This window comes from Oratosquilla oratoria, chromosome 16 (assembly GCF_046742065.1).
Source record: "Oratosquilla oratoria isolate Oo_2021 chromosome 16, ASM4674206v1, whole genome shotgun sequence".
Classification (NCBI taxonomy): domain Eukaryota; kingdom Metazoa; phylum Arthropoda; class Malacostraca; order Stomatopoda; family Squillidae; genus Oratosquilla; species Oratosquilla oratoria.
In genome coordinates, this window is record NC_134792.1 from 60,193,901 (window position 1) to 60,210,823 (window position 16,923).

At 39.3% G+C, this 16,923-nt stretch overlaps 1 protein-coding gene across 2 annotated transcripts in view; it reads right to left on the bottom strand.

Annotated features, from left to right (window-relative positions):
* The window catches only part of LOC143033787 (alkylglycerol monooxygenase-like), a 25,379-nt gene extending 11,435 nt beyond the window's left edge, over nt 1-13,944 (bottom strand). The window contains exons 1-5 of one of the 2 annotated variants that reach the window (XM_076199277.1): nt 13,879-13,944; nt 13,624-13,757; nt 6,245-6,372; nt 3,757-3,905; nt 404-673 (exon numbers count right to left, since the gene is read on the bottom strand). In XM_076199277.1, the coding sequence (XP_076055392.1) occupies nt 404-673; nt 3,757-3,905; nt 6,245-6,372; nt 13,624-13,734 (658 nt within the window). In that variant the 5' untranslated portion in view covers nt 13,735-13,757; nt 13,879-13,944. The remainder of the gene's footprint in view (nt 1-403; nt 674-3,756; nt 3,906-6,244; nt 6,373-13,623; nt 13,758-13,878) is intronic. The other variant, XM_076199278.1, reaches the window with a different exon arrangement.
* Between the last annotated feature and the right edge of the window lie 2,979 nt (nt 13,945-16,923).

Below are 16,923 nucleotides of genomic sequence, written 5' to 3' on the forward strand. Positions count from 1 at the left end.
ATGAACATATTTACATATATATATATATATATATATATATATTTATATATATATAATCTGGCGTTATTGGACATCGCATGCGAAATTAGCGATGCCTCCCATTAGGTAAGCACACACACACACATCAGAAAAACTATTACCAAAATTGTCCCCAACGTAGATAAATCTAGATGAACTGGGGTTGTCCGCGCTTGAAGAAAGAAGGGATAATATGATTGTGGTCAAATTCGACAAAGAAGACCAATTTACACCCTCTGCTGTTGTCATACCAAGAAACCTGAATATTTGCAGAGACAAATCACGAATGTCAACAGGAGACCTTTCGGATCATAAGGAAAAGAGGCTATATAGATAAAAGGAGGGGGTGGGGGATGGGGGATGGTAACCTGGTTCAAATACCAACCATGATGGACGCGATGATGCGAAGGAGTGTTAAAGACCCATTCGAGGGGCCCGAGGGTCTTGACGACTTCGGTGTGTATCCAGAACTGGTAAATGAGGTTAAACTGCACGTGTACCAAGATGGCGGGCAGAGGAACCCCGAGGAGGGCCAGAGGGTGATAGAAGCCGAAGCTGAAGTACTTCTGGTAGGCTGACTGGCGGAGGGCCGTAGTGAGGTTGTAATCTTCCGAGGAGTGGTGGACCTGGTGGCCGCTCCAGAAGAAGTTCACTTCTGCAAAAGACGCCAAGAACATGAGTTTCACCAGAGCCCTGCCTCTGTACCCAGCGATTCTGTCCTTCAGGGACATTATCGCACCGAAGAGGTGGAATCACACGCATGGTGGAGGGAAACAGAAAGGGCCGATGAAGTTAAATTATAAGAGCAATAAGCACTCTTCTTTGAAAGGTGTCTGCAATCACAAAAAGAGTATTGTGGGATTCTGATCCATAGGGGTGTCACAGACGTTTCCAAACTATTGATTGCATTAACTACTGGTACAGGGGACAGGAAAATAGCATTTTGACTCTTTGACTACCCATCTCGTCCTGTATGTTTGTCTGCCACCAGGTGAATTTATTTAGCTCAGAGTGACCCACCCAGGTGGCGTCACACTAGGCTATCATGCTATTTGCTTTTGCTACTTCGTTTGAGTAGAAACGACTTCATTTACAATATTCTAGACTTTTGTAAAAACATTTCAACAATGTGTTGTGTACCATTCGTATAGACTCAACTTCTCTTAGTTCGTCATTCAGCTTCTCGCTATGTGACGCAAGATTAATTTGACATTTGGATATATGAAAAACAATAGATTGTAACCGAAGTCGTTTCTACTCAAACGAAGTAACAAAAGCAAGTAGCATGCTAGTGAGAAATGTCTAGCGTGCCGCGACCTTTATAGGATGATTGAGATAATCTAGTTTCACTGACGTTGACACTCACATTTTTTTCTGGCTGCCGTCAGGCGATTTTATTCTCGGGGGGGGGCTGAGTTTCTTAACCTTCTTTATGAATGCTTTCTCACTGTGCGAAATGAAATTGTCATTATACTTATTCTTTTGATAATTATAAAATTTTTAAAAAATTACCTTTACATACGTATATCGTAGAGCACGATTGTTGTTTACATGCATAACATTAAAGATATATATATATATATATATATACAAAATAAATAGATAAACAGGTGTGGTAGAATCTGATATATTCCCATAGAAGACACTGTGACATGACATCCACTCACAACCTAATAAAAAAAAGTAACTCGACAATGTTATGTTCAACCTTTGATATATTACTGTAGCGAATTCGATAACTTTAAAAGGATTTTGCTTTACCTAATGCAAAACAATTTTATTCCTATTAGAAGGAAATGTTTCAGCAGGTGAACTAGTAAGGCAATAAAACTCGCCTATACTTTTCTCACCTATATTTGGCACTTGAAATACACGACGTAGATCCTTCTGGATCTACGTTCACCTACTGACTGTCACTCCCCGGCTCGGTCGTGCTTAATATACCACTTAAACACTGAAGTCAGCATCTGGTAAGGGAAGTTGACAACTTTACAATTTTAGCCGTATTGTTATACAAATGGAAGGTCTAAACATAGGTTATATTACAAAGGTTTGGTTCTATTATGTGGTTATTTCTTGAGATTTAATTTGTCGTCGGGTTTATTTGGGGATGCGGTGTATGTGTGCGTTGAAGATCCGTTTCTGGCTACTTAGCAATTATCACGCACTGATCATGTGATGGATGGTTGCCTTAGGGCGTGGATGTGTGTTTGTTTGTATGTGTGCTGTGATGTAGTATTCCATGGGTAATGTTACAATGTGTAAGGTTAAAGGAACAGCTCGAGTCTCAAAATGCCAAGGAAAAATGTGAACACCCAGGGCAAAAGTCACTTGGCAAAAGTTGGTTTTAATTGTGGCAGTAGTAATTTATATAATCATTCTGTCAGGTTCACGTGTCTTCTGATAAAGACAGAGACCCAATCTAAAACCACGCACGCTTCCTGGCAAATGCTCTCGCGTTGGGAGATTAGGTTTTAGATGTGTTTACTTGTAATATACAGGGAATAAGCTGTACTCGTGAGGTTTTGTTCTAGGCGTTCTACAGCCATCCATTCTTTCCTCTGAAGTAGCTTGCCATCATGTTCTTTTTTAACATGTTCAGGTCGACAAAAGTCGATACAGCTGATTCGACGTCAATGTATCGGTCGACTCTATCTCCCTTTTCTCTGATATTACTTCTTTGAACCAGGATAGAGTCACCAGTAAATTATAATTCATAGCATCTTGTAGTCCCTGTCTGGGAATTATATCTTCGAAACGTTTCAGCTTCTGTGGGTCGTCCGACATTTTCAGACCCAGTTTTGCTCTCTGACCGACATTTTTTTTTTTTTTTTCCGTTCTTTGTTTCTTTAGTCCTGGATGAGCGATCTCGTGTGATGATGAGTCATAGATGACTCGCATCGCTTCGAATAAGCAAAACGAGTCACTTATGCCATCTGTTGGCTGTAACACTTCGGACACAACCTCCCAGTGATTGTTATTCGTTGCCTTTGTGCCCAAGCACTTCGGCCTGAGCTTCCTAATTCGTTGTTAGCACAGTTTATTAGCCGTTTTTTCCTATGTATTGTAGACTCAGTTATTATTATTATTATTTTTTTTTTATCTAAAGTGTCCTTTTTATCTTCGTTTAGTCCTTACTTGAAGTGTGTATAACATTGTTTCATAAAAAAAAAAAATACAATGAAGTTACTCTTGCTGCATTAGTCACTTTGGGGCTGAGTTTCTTAGCCTTCTCCAACCTCAGCACCCACTGTAGTTAGGTTTAGGCAGTCCAGCACCTTTTACATCCGGTTGCAGCGACTACAGCTGTTATATTAATTACTGCATGGAACAGACGTTTCCAGCAACTCCCTAAAATCATCAGATTAAAAGAGAGAAAGAGAGAGGGGGCATGGCTCAGAGATGGTGCGCCTGTCTGATAAGCGCGTGGGGATTTCGGGCAAGTGTTCGAATTCTAGCCATGGAGCAGAGGGCACCCGCTGGGGGCAATGGTACCCTAAACCACTGCTGACCTCGGACCTGAGGTGACCTCAGCTTTCTCCGGGTATCGTTAATGCAGTGGTCTACCATGGACACCGTCTCCTGCGTTCATGTATGAACTGTTCCGGACCACCTACAAAATTGAGGTTCAGGTGTACCAGCCCCTCAAAGCACACACAATAAAAAAAAAGATGATAATAAGATAGAAAAAAAAACGCCGCGTCTTCAATGCGCGCACATTCTATATGCACGACGTACCATGTGCGATGCGATGAACCCAATAATAAGCCAGATCCGAGCCGATGGCTGCCGCCCACCACACCCATGGAGAGTCCCATGAGGGGTTGAGGAAACGTCTCTCGTAGAGCCAAGTGTAACCAGCGAGCTCTATACCTCGAGTAAGAAGTCTGTGCGGAAGAGAGAGAGAGATGAACAGGGCAACAAACTCATTCCTTTTGTTACTCGTTAGAAAAAGAAGTGGAATGAAGATGTTAGAAAATAAAAATACATGGCAAAGGCAGACCCCCAGACCCCCCCTAGGAAAAAATCCCACCAAGCCTTAAGCCCAGGTTTTCTTTATTTTCTACTTCGTCCATTTCTCATAACATAGCTATATCACCTGTAGGTTGGCCTGTTCTCTTCCTTCCCCCATTTTCATATGCAACCTAGTTACTCGCGACACACTAGGCTAGCATCCTGCTAGTTTTTGTTACTTCGTTTGAGTAGAAACGATTTCGGTTACAATAATCTAGACTTACGTAAGAACATCTCAACAATGTGTCTTACACTCGTATAGGTTTATCTTTTCTTAGCTCGTCATTCAGTTTCTCACTATATGATGCAAGGTTGATTTGATATTTGGAAACTTGAAAAACAAAAAATTGTAACCGAAGTCGTTTCCATTCATACGAAGTGACAAAAGCAAGCAGCATGCTAGCGAGAAATGTCTATTGTGCCCTCACCTATACCCTGTTGCATTTCGTAACTCCTTACGTAGTCATCAAACATTTCATCTCCACAGCTTCCACACGCCCCTTAATTCCTCACATTCACCACCGAGGTTCCCATGCATAACAAACGGCACCACAGCCTGAATCGGGAGTGTGTCCTCCTATGCCTTTTCGCAAGTCCATAAATGTGTACAAACAGCGTGACGTAGACCACACGCGTTATGTCGCCTACGCGGCTAGACCTGACGCGCCAGCCACACACACCTGCCTATGACAGTGCGACGCTGCTTGACCCGACCTAACCTAATCCAGTGCAATTATGTAATTACGCACTACGGGTGACTACCCACACGGTATATATATCGGCTCCTGGACGCATGTTAATTCTGTTCAGTTCTACCTTACAAATAAAGGAGACGAACTCATCTAACTCACTTTTCTTCTCACCGTAGTCCACCAGAGTCGCATATACTTGTGATGATGATTCGGTTTAACGTCGCAAACTTATCCCTATCAGAAAGCTAGGGCGGTGTCCCTTACAGAGGGATTTGTAGCTTGGAATTTAATAAACCGTGCTCTTGGTCCAGCTCGCCTGTGACAGGGTTTAAACTGCTGTAACCTCGACCTCCGTCGCAAGTAGCTCTAACCCGCTCGCCCAGCGAGCATCCATTTTTGGACTTCACATATATATATATATATATATATATATATATATATATATATATATATATATATATATATATATATTATATATATATATATATATATATATATTTTTTTTTTTTTTTTTTTTTTTTTTTTTTTCACTGACATGTTTTTATTCCCCCTTAACCCTCTCAGAGTACCTCTGACTTTCTCCTCCCTTACTCTATGGCCTGTCTTTTCCTCCAGTCCTCCCATTACATAAGTATGATGATATAATGGATAATGGAATTTGCAGTGGCATGGTCATAAGAAGATCAGGATGGTTTAAGATAATACATGTGATATTTGGACCAGGTATTCGTCCTAAAAAGGTGTAACATACAAATGCATGTGACATGTGTGGACTTGAGAAGGCACAGGACACACGCGCGATCCAGGAAGATGAGACTTATCTAGTGCAGCCGCCTCCCAAGTACTTCCATCGACCTTGTCCTCTCTGTGACAGCTGTGCTTTAGCTGACGTTCAGCGGCAAGGCAGGTTACTTGTCTCGTGTTGTCTTGGTTTGGCACACAGGGACCGCCATTTTGAAAACTTTCGCCAGTCCTGGCGCAACCTTTCTACCATTAGAAAATAGAAGTTTACTAACTTCATTGGCTGTAGTTTTATAAATTACAGATAGATTTACTGATAAACTAGGAATCCAACCTAACTACAAAACCAGTATTTTCTACTTTCTCGTGGTAGAAAGCGTTTGTTAGGAATGACGATAAGTTTAAAAGCACGGCCCACGATCTCTCTTGTGGTTCCCTCTGATCTTCCCAAGAGACTTCGCGATTTCAGAGCGCTAGTTCAAGTCTCACATACATACAGTTCAACAGGGCTCACAAAGTCCTTAACCTCTTCGGGACGAGGTCATGCCGACAGATGAATAAAGTCGTCTAGCGTAAGAAAATAAAAGTCCAGTGTCATCATAGCAGAGAGTAAGTACTCAAACCTTAGTCCCCCGTTAGAGCCAGATAACAGGGTCAAGACTCTCCGTGATTCCACAGACCATTCCCAGTCGTCTAGTCAATTCCAAACGGGGTTTATGGACTACACATCCATGTCGGGTACAAATATGTTAATCCCTTATCTGTCAACAGCTACATACTTTGTTGTTTCCATCACAAATCCATGTCCACACGAAGTGAGGCCGTCATTGGTCCTAAAAACTGGTTTGCCCATTGCCCAATTGATCAAGTACTCGAGGATGATGAGGGCGAAGAAAACTGGGAATGCCTTAGGGGGGAAAAATGCAGTGTATTAGAAGGTACAAAAGCATACCGAGAATATACCTTTTTAATATATAACGAGGTCGGATACAGAAAAAATAATAAGAAAGACAATTTAACTAAATGGGGGCTTTGTTCCTATAAGTTGTACTTATGTTGAAGGGAATTATTGTGCAGGTACGAATTGGTATTAGAAAATGGTTGAGTGGGTGCGAGAGAGAAAGTGAGAGAGAGAGAGAGAGAGAGAGAGAGAGAGAGAGAGAGAGAGAGAGAGAGAGAGAGAGAGAGAGAGAGAGAGAGAGAGAGAGAGAGAGAGAGAGAGAGAGAGAGAGAGAGAGAGAGAGAGAGAGAGAGAGAGAGAGAGAGAGAGAGAGAGAGAGAGAGAGAGAGAGAGAGAGAGAGAGAGAGAGAGAGAGAGAGAGAGAGAGAGAGAGAGAGAGAGAGAGGAGTGTACTTGGGCGGAAGTTTATCATCATGGAATGGCGGTAAACCAACAACAGACCAAGAGACTTGGGGCAACAATTTGTGGCAGACGAATACTCTGTGATGATGGAGACAACAGGCTTTGGGGACTTGAACGCCAGGGCTACATCCTAAGTTTAAATTTGGAAGTCATGATAAACTGAGCAAGGGCGACGAGAGGTCCCTGTAGAGTCCCTCAGGAGAGGCTCCGTGATTTTTTAAGGATCCCCATCGCCATAACACATTTCATCTTATTCTAACATCCACATCCCAAAATGAAATAAAACAAAATGAAACAAGATAAAACGAATGAAAATAAAACAATGCCAATATTTGTGTTAGATGTCAACAAATTCCTGATATTATTATTATGATTTATCATTACTGAAGGAAGAGGGCAAGAAAGGTGTGAGTGGAGAGTGGTTGTGAAAGGATCAGCAAATGGCGGGGCCCGAAGGCACTTCTCTGTAATCTGTCGAGTGGATGAAGCGGTTGGGGGAAACCAGCTTCGGCAATCACAACCTGCTGCGATGGGGACAAAGTGAAGGAGTGAGCAAAGATGAATAGAGAGATCAGTGCTCGGAATAGCCCTCAGAGACAGTAAGAGGGCGCTTCCTGTATTTATACTCGAACATTACTGTAAATTTCTACATTACCACAGAGTCTGAAAACGAATAGATAAATAAACAAATACACTAATTATTAAACAAATGAATACACAAGTAATAAATGAAGGTAGGTAAATGGTACAGTATCAGTTGAGTGATATGCAAAAATTTGTTCAAATTCTAATATCCTTCACTACCTGCATTGCATTTAAGGATATCAATGCGCCAGTTGGATGCATGCGAGTAATATTAATTTCCTGCGGGGACACTATTACTAACATTACACCTCAAGAAGCTCTTCTTGCCACCTAATACTACTACTGCTGTTGTTGCTACTTCAGGTACTGCCACTACTACTATAAAGCCAGGGATTTAATTGAGTATTATTTTTCGTTTTTACGTGACTAAGTCACATATGGGCATGATGGACCATATAGCTCTCACTCCACCCCTCCATGGCGTCATGAGGACGTATTCATATGTAAGAAACTATTAGGACCCTTAAATTTAGGAGAGAAATCCCCACCCTCCACTTCAGGATTCCATTACAGGAATATATTTTAGGGTTTTTAACACATAAATGTTCCATCACGAAACGAAGTAACGGAATCTTGACTTGTATTACGAAGTGTTAGTAGGGACCTTTGTCCAGAAATGCGAACACGTTCGCTAGCACCACTGTGTTAACTCTCGGGTATGGACATTCTCAGTCGAGATATTCATCACAACAGATAATGGGATAGGGAGATTACACATGAATAAAATCACACGGATTGATCGAACATGATGATCGAAAGAATCTTCCGTAATAGGTCATTGTAACTAATAAGAAATAGTTTGTGAAAGGGATTGTGCCCGAGATTGCTCTCTCCAAACGATAAAGAAAAAAAAATGTGATTAGGTTAAGTGTAAAGTGATATTTACGAAGGTGGCCAAACGGTTATATGCGTAATACCTACACGTTCTGTTCACGCCATTGAAGCATTGAATTTATACACCTTTTTTTCGTTGCTTATCTATATTTCATAAATTGTTCATGAATAATAGTCCAGGGTAAGGTTTGATTTTTTTCAGTTTAAACCAGAACATAATTGGATTCCTTTCTGTATACTTTCTGTTAATACGACGAGTGGAAAAAACTGTAACTTTCTCAGTATACAGAAAGGAAACTAACAAAGAGGATTTAGTACATTACTTCTCCGCACATGATGATAGGACAAAGAGTGGTATAGTAATAGGATTTTTTCTCAGGGCACTACGAATCTGTAGTAATGAATACCTAGAAGGCGAATTTGATTACATTATGAAAACCTTCGACAAACTTGGATATCCAGAGGGAATGTTGAAAAGAACAAAAAGAAAAGCAATAAATATTTACAATCGCGGAAAGAAAGAGAAAAATTATAAAAATAATACAAATTTTATATCAGTACCTGGCTCAGAAACGTCACCAATAATAGACAAATATTTAACAAAATCAGGTATGAACATAGCTAAAATAACTAACAAGAGGATAGGTGATTTAATAAAGACTTCTGAAAAGAGAACCAATTCCGAAAACAGCGTCGTATATAAAATCCCGTGCAATAGTTGCTCAATGGCTTATTTTGGCGAATCGTCAAGAGGATTAGAAAAAAGAATTTATGAACATAAAAACGACATAAAAGCACATAGGACATCTAATTCTTTAGTAGTTCATGCGGAAAAATTCGATCATTTACCAAACTGGAGAGAAGCTGAAGTGCTACATAAAGGTTTTGATAAATTCACTAGAAGAATAGTTGAATCAGCATATATTTCAACTAATAATTCATCGAATCATCGAGGAGGGTTTATTAATTTAGCTAAAGAAACTAGTATTTTAATTCTAAAGCACGCCAGAAAAACGACCTTTCCCAAGTGTCCGAAAAGATAATTAGATTTAGTACATAAACTTCAATTGCAGTTCTACATACACTCTCTGAAGAAGTTCTACGCGAACGAAACGTTAGAGTGTTTAGGGTTCCGAGCCTTCCCCTGTGTTTATGTTCTCCATCATCCAAATAATTTGTCTAAAATACTTATCAATATATATATATATATATATATATATATATATATATATATATATATATATATATGTACATATATATATATACCACTACGATCAATAAATAATTATAAAATGTCAGGAGACACACTATTTATTTTCATAAGCTTACAAAAATTTCTCTCCCTCAAAATAATTGCCTCTCGCACCTACACAGTTCTGCATGCGTCTCTCCCAATCCTGGAAGACCTCCTCAAAGTCCTTTTTCAGTAGTCCCTTCAGGTAACTTTCCGATGCCTCTTTCAGCTCCTCTGTTGACTGGAATCTGATTCCCCTGAGGCTGTCTTTCATGCGTGGGAAAAGGAAGAAGTCGCAAGGGGCTAGGTCAGGGCTGTAGGGTGGGTTTTGTACCACTTTCATTCCCCTGTCGGTCATCCAGGTGGTCACCAGCATTGACTTGTGGCATGGGGCATTGTCCTGCTGGAACCACCACTGACCACTCCTCCACTGCTGAGGCCTCTTCTTCCTCATCTTCTCCCTGAACCTTTTCAGAACAGTAAGGTAATATTCTTTATTGACGGTTTGACCCTGAGGAACCTATTCAACGTGAATGAGCCCCTGGGAGTCAAAGAAAGAAAAGGCCATGGCCTTCTCTTGTGACCTGCTCATCTTTGTCTTTTTAGGTCTGGGGAGGTCACGTGCTTCCACTAAGCACTCTGACGTTTGCTCACAGGGTCGTAGGTGAATAACCAACTCTCGTCGCAAGTCACTACCTTATTTAAGAGACCTGAATCAGCCTCTATCCTTTCGAGAATGTCAGTGCAACATTCCACACGAAACTGCCTCTGGTCGTCGGAGAGGATCTTTGGCACGAACTTGGCACACTTTGTGGAGCTTCAGATCTTCAGTCAGAACTGTCTCTACTGTGCCAATATTAATACCAACAGCTTCAGATATCATCCTCACAGATATTCGACGGTCTTGCATCACTAATCTTTGCACTTCCTCAATATTTACCTCCTTGCGTGCACTTTTCGGTGCTCCAGATCTAGGTTCATCCTCAACCTGTTCATTTCCTTCAGAAAATCTGTTAAACCACCATTAGAAACTTGCTTGGATCATCTGTTTATCTCCATAGGCCTCCTTTAACATTCCATAAGCTTCTTGTTTGGTTTTCTTAAGTTTGACACAAAATTTGATGGCATAACGTTGCTCCATGTTTCCCTCCATCTTGACAAGTGTTCACAGATCGGCAAACCGAATCAGACTGGTTCCACCACGTTCACCTCTGCACTCAGACCTACAAATATAGAAAGTTGCCAGTTAGTCATTTTATAGAATATATGTATGTGTACTTCACCATGAAGTAGTATTTTGATCAAATCATATTTAATGTCTCTCCTGGTATTTTCTCATTACTTATTGAACATACCTTATATATATATATATATATATATATATATATATATATGTGTGTGTGTGTGTGTGTGTGTGTGTGTGTGTGTGTGTGTGTGTGTGTGTGTGTGTGTGTGTGTGTGTGTGTGTGTGTGTGTGTGTGTGTGTGTGTGTGTGTGTGTGTGTGTGTGTGTGTGTGTGTGTGTGTGTGTGTGTGTGTGTGTGTGTGTGTGTGTGTGTGTGTGTGTGTGTGTGTGTAAGGATATTATCATAATGTGTACAGTAACGAAAAAGTATAGTGTTCTCACGTGACACGGCTATTCATCCACGTTGCCACTATCCAAAGATGTCGGTTTGTTTTTGGTAAGTTCGTCATCAGATTCACGTGTGTTGATGTAATGGGACCTTTCGCAGTCAGGCTCGTAGATTCCTATTAGCGCTAGAATTTTCAATTGTCTCGGATTTCACGAGGCAAAGGGGTGACTTAGCTAATTTGGAAACCGATATTAGAAATACGACATAAATTGCTGCATAAGTGTATTCAAAATTAAAAACATGACTCTTAATGTTATATTTTTTACTTACTGGTGTGTGATAAGGCTTTGTTAATTTAATTATGAGATAAAACTAAAAATAGGTAATTATTTTTACTGAAGTATGAGCTGTAAAAATAACAGGATGTTGATTTCGGTTTGTGCATTTTATCTGAGATTGTTGAAAAATAATGGATATCACTGTAACGTCCTGTATATGAAGATAATTAATCAGTGAGATAAAAGGTAACAACAGTGGTGGCGGACGTACGAGATAACCGACGTTTGTGTAAACAATATCCTCTTAGATCTGGTAGGAGCTATTTTCAAACAAATATGACTAATTTCACGTGTGCCGTGGCAGACTGCACGTCGGATTCAAGAAAAAGTAAGAGAAAGACAAATGTTAATCGTACCGGAAAAATTAAGTGTTCGATGCAAAATTATATTTTCTATACATTACATGGATTTGCCTATTGCTTGGCGCATTCAAATGAAAGTATATATCAGTATATGTCCATTGAAGTCGGTAGAAAATGACAAATTGCTTGGCTTGATACAATTATAGGCTGTTTTACGAATATCATCTGTAATTATAAATAGAGGCTCAAACAATGTTATATGCCGTTTGCAATCATGAAATTAATTTACTTAAATTTCAGACACAATAATGTAGAACGATACACCTCTGTAAGCTTATAAAACTTGCCCAAAAAAATATTTATTTTCCGGCAAGAATTACAAAATCTGGCGGTGTTTGGTATCAAATCGCTCACTGCGAAAGGTCCCATTTCAAAATTGTCTGATGTTGAATTTTTATGTTTTCTTAGCATGAAGCATTTCATTTAAGGTGTCTGTGTTCAGGGAATTTCTTATATGTTTCGTTTTCAAAAGATTTATTTGAGAAAAAAAATACACTGGCGCTTGAATGAGGCAATCATAACAGTTTTGTCATGAAGTTTCCCACCAATGGAAACAGGGGTGTACCTTTCTTCATGCTCTTTACTTCCATCAAAATTTCCAAACACTAGTGTCGCTCTGAATATTCATTTCTGTGTTTCGTAGCAAATACCATTCAGGAATTTGGAAAAGTTTATGTTAATAGGGCAATGGAAGGGGTGGTTTTCATCCAAATACACTGAGGATCCAATGCTTTGGGAAATTCAAACAATGGATCAATAAGATTAAATCTGTGAAGAAGCTGCGATATTTTCTCAAAATAAAAACCAAGACCTATTAGCCTGAAGTTTACAAGATCCGGGTGGTTGGGGTAGGGAGTGCTTATATGTGAACGATATTTTGACGCAGCCCGAAGGTATTTCTCTCGGTTCTCTTCCTTTTTTCTACATGAGGGGACGGGGATACAGGAAAAACCCATAATCCATGAGGGACTAAGATGAGAGGAAAGACGGTGGTGAAGGGGAGTGGAATGGGTGGGAGTAGATTCGTGCCTTTGACTTAGCTACCTCCCTTAGAAGTAGGGGAAAAGCTCTTGGTATATAGATAAAATGACCCTAAGATATATATATATATATATATATATAGTATATATTTATATATATATATATATATATATATATATATGTATCTGCACTGAAGATGTAATTACACGAAAGCGCTCTGCTTCGTTAGTTTACTTTTCCTAGTGGTTATTTACGCATTTGTGAACACACGCTCCTAGTGTTTTTATTGCATATATATATATATATATATATATATATATATATATATATATATATTTTTTTTTTTTTTTTTTTTTTTTTTTTTTTTTTTTTATCCTGTTACCCTGAAGTGCTTAGGCTGCGTATCCACCGAGCAAGTCCAGGCCGATTCTCGCCAAATGTTGTTAATTTGAATGGCTAAAAGGAGACTTTACTTGCAGCATTCTAGACTTCCCTAAGAACACTTCAACAATCTGTCTGACATTTGTGAAGGTTTAGCTCCTTTCATTTCGCCATTCAGTTTCTCAGTATATGACGCGAAGGCAATTTGACTTCTGAAAATTGAAAAAACGAAAGATTGCAACCGACGTCGTTTCTGCTTAACGAACTCACGACGGCTGAGGAGTATCAGCCGAGACTCGCTCGGTGTAAACGCAGCCTTACTCTGCACCTGGCAGCACTGGGCACGTGCAATTATGGTTGACACAATGTGTGGGATGTGACGCTGAATATTGTGTTGTTTTCATAAATAACTGCATGACAAGAATTCGTTTAATTTTGTTAGCTTACTTGGTTGATAAAGCTTGGGACTTCTTCTGCCGTCTCAAAGGTCGTGGTGTTTCTGTCAACTGCATAGAGCAGATAACCGACCCGCTTTGCCACACTCGCCATGTTCTCCATCCCTCTACGCAACACACAGACGACTGCAGGGGGAGAGATGAAAACAATTTAAATGAAATAATCCACTGCGATTCCACTGACGCAAGTTAAACGCAAACGCACTCTCCCCGCTCCCCCCCCCCCACCCTTTTCCTGGAGACCAACCGTCTTCCGGCGTTAGAAAAATCGCTTACACTGAAGACCACAATCGCTCACCGCGAGACTGGCAACAAGGCAACTGAACCAAATTTAGTATAAATAGACGTGGACTCTCGTTATCTGTGCGTGCGCTTGCGTGTTAACTCATAGCGAAGGTCATTCTGCTTTTGTCAAACTACTCACGTGATATGCTGTGGTTTGAACATTGACGCTACATTAACAGGGGTATACGAATGTTGGCATCAGAATTTGATAATGACGCCTGATATATTCAATATGATAAAGTTGGATCTCGAGAAATATGTACCAGATACGGTTGCCAAATGTCCCATATATGCTGGACAAGTCCCATTTTTTATAGTATTGTTCCCTGCCCTGCACCGATCTTTCAGGGACACCCCAAAGGTCCCGTATTTAAGTTCTTCAATTTTCGTCATAAGAATATGTATTTACGGTTCTCATAAGTAATTATACTTTTTTTCGCATATTTTCTTGCTTTCAAAGGATTACAAAGGAAGAGTATATCGACATGAGACATTTTGGTCGGATGCGGAAAAAGTTATAAATTAATAAGATAAATTAATAATGACAAATAATAATAGAAATAAAATTATAATGAATAGATAAATGATGAATCTTAAAATTTCGAACTCTACTACATTGCACTACCTCTGCACTAAGTTGATTCCATTCATACATTATACGGTTGGCGAAGTTATTTCCACCCACTTCCAAATTAAATCTACTTCCTGGCAGTTTGAGACCATTATTTCTTGTCTGATTTGCATTCAATGTAAACATTTCGTAACTTTTGATATTATCAATTCCCCCTTAGAATCTTAAAGACCTGTATCAAATACCCACTGAGTCTAGGACAGTGATTCTTAACCTTTTTTGGCAGCGACCCAAAATTTTGCACAAATCAAGCATCGCGACCCAAGCCTACATAGATATACGAATTGTCTTTATAAGTAATATGATTATGCTTTTAAAAGCGGGTTACAGAAACAAAATTATTTAATCATGGTCTGCTTAGAATCCTAAAACTAGGCATCATGTATTTTAATTATTACAGTATATAATTATAATATATTTGTAGTGGGAAAATAATTATTTTCTGCAAACCCTTAGCGACCCAATAAAATGGCTTGGCGACCCAAATTTGGGTCGCGACCCAGGGGTTAAGAACCACTGGTCTAGGAGGACACTAGTGTTGCTATAAATCTTGGCATGGTGTGAATGTGATATCGTGTTGATGGAAAATTCCTACCATAAAGTGTCCACAGCTGTCCAGAAGCAAGCTCAACAGAAATTGCTTCCTAGAATCATCATCACTATTCATCCTTGCCTCATGTTAACAAAATCAGTAATACTTTGGTCAACATGACTCACTGCCATTTCTTTTTCCCCCCATTGGTTTGACACTCGATGCTCCTCTGCTTCTGGTGGCTCAATTTTACCACTTTCTTCCTTTGGCAGGTTTCCGTGACAATCTTCTTCATCCTCAGATGCTTGAATGTCTCCTTCCGTCTTTTTTAAGGGATGGGAGATTGCCCGGAGTTCCTATTGGTTGATAGGGTTTAACATGGGGCGAAAGGAACGGCATGGCGTCCTTCGTGCTTCTCCTTCCTGATACACTAGACTAGATTTTCAGTGTCCGTACGAATCAGCGCTCTCAGTTGTCATTCGAAGAATTTCTTCAGAAAATTGGGAAAATTTCTCTAGATTCGACAAAATTTCTCTAGATGGTAACCCAACATATACGAATAATGTTAATGCTGATTAAACCAAAAACTAATCAGTAATAACATCTGTTTATTGCGAATTCACAAGTAAAGACTATTAATACACTAGTAATTATATCTAAAAAAAAAAGTATTTTAGTCTACATAATCAAAGAAGTACACCGTAAAAATAATGTTCAATCAGCGATAGGCCAATTTTATTCGATACTTTAATTATACTAAGCTAATGACACATGATGTCTAGACTGGTGCCACATTGTAACCTACATTAACTGCATACCGGTACTATTCCACAGATGCTGTTCTGACAAAAAATAAGAAACCACTAAAACACATGCAATTACCCCTTGAACTTCTCATATAGTATTTGCCTGCACTCTTCCTCAGTGGCATCAACTTTAAGTCACGCAATGCAGAACTTAACTCTTCACTAAGTGGCAACTCATGAGCAGATATGCCTGCAAGTTTTAAACCGTTTTTTATGTGCAGCAAACTGACAAGACTTGTAGTTTTTAGTGAATTTCTAATATCTGTTTTAATGAGACGCACTTGACTGAAAACTCTCTCAACAGCAGCATTTGAATTGGAGAGTGTCATGCAATACCCAACTACTCTAGCAAGGTTTGGATACTTTGGTTGGTCATTCATTGTATTGAGACTGAGCTGTTTCTTCCAAAATTCTGCTGCTCCCTCCACATACTCAATTTGGCAAAAGTGAAAATCAATTTGGAAGAAGTGAAACGCAAGTTGGAGAAAACTCAAAGGAATCCTTTGAGTTTTCTCCAAATTGCGTTTGACTTGTTCCAAATTGATTTTCACTTTTGACAAATTGAGTTTCGCTTTCGCCAAATTGAATTGTAAATGGTAAAATTTCATTACATACTTTAGTTGATTCTTCTCGGATTTCTCTAGAATTTCTCCAAAATGCACATTTCTCTAAAAAAAATTCTCTAAATAGCTTCAAATTTCTCAATCTAGAGAAATTTCTCTAAAACTGAGAGCCCTGGTACGAATACTGTGATGAGGTTTCTCCGTCATTTCTTGTAATTATTTACTCAAAAAAGAAAATAATTGTAGTTAAGAAAACACAAATACGCAAAATTAAGAAATGTTAATAAGATATGCATGTTCACACGCTTTTCAGTTACTAGGAAATTGGCATAACTTCAAAGTACTTTCTTGGGGGTGAATACCATGGGGAAAATGTGGGAGAAAAAATGGAAGAGACAAAGGAATGTTTACAGCCAGAATATATGCCAGTATACAAGTGAACAAGATTGAAAGAGTATTGCAAAACGTCATGAAG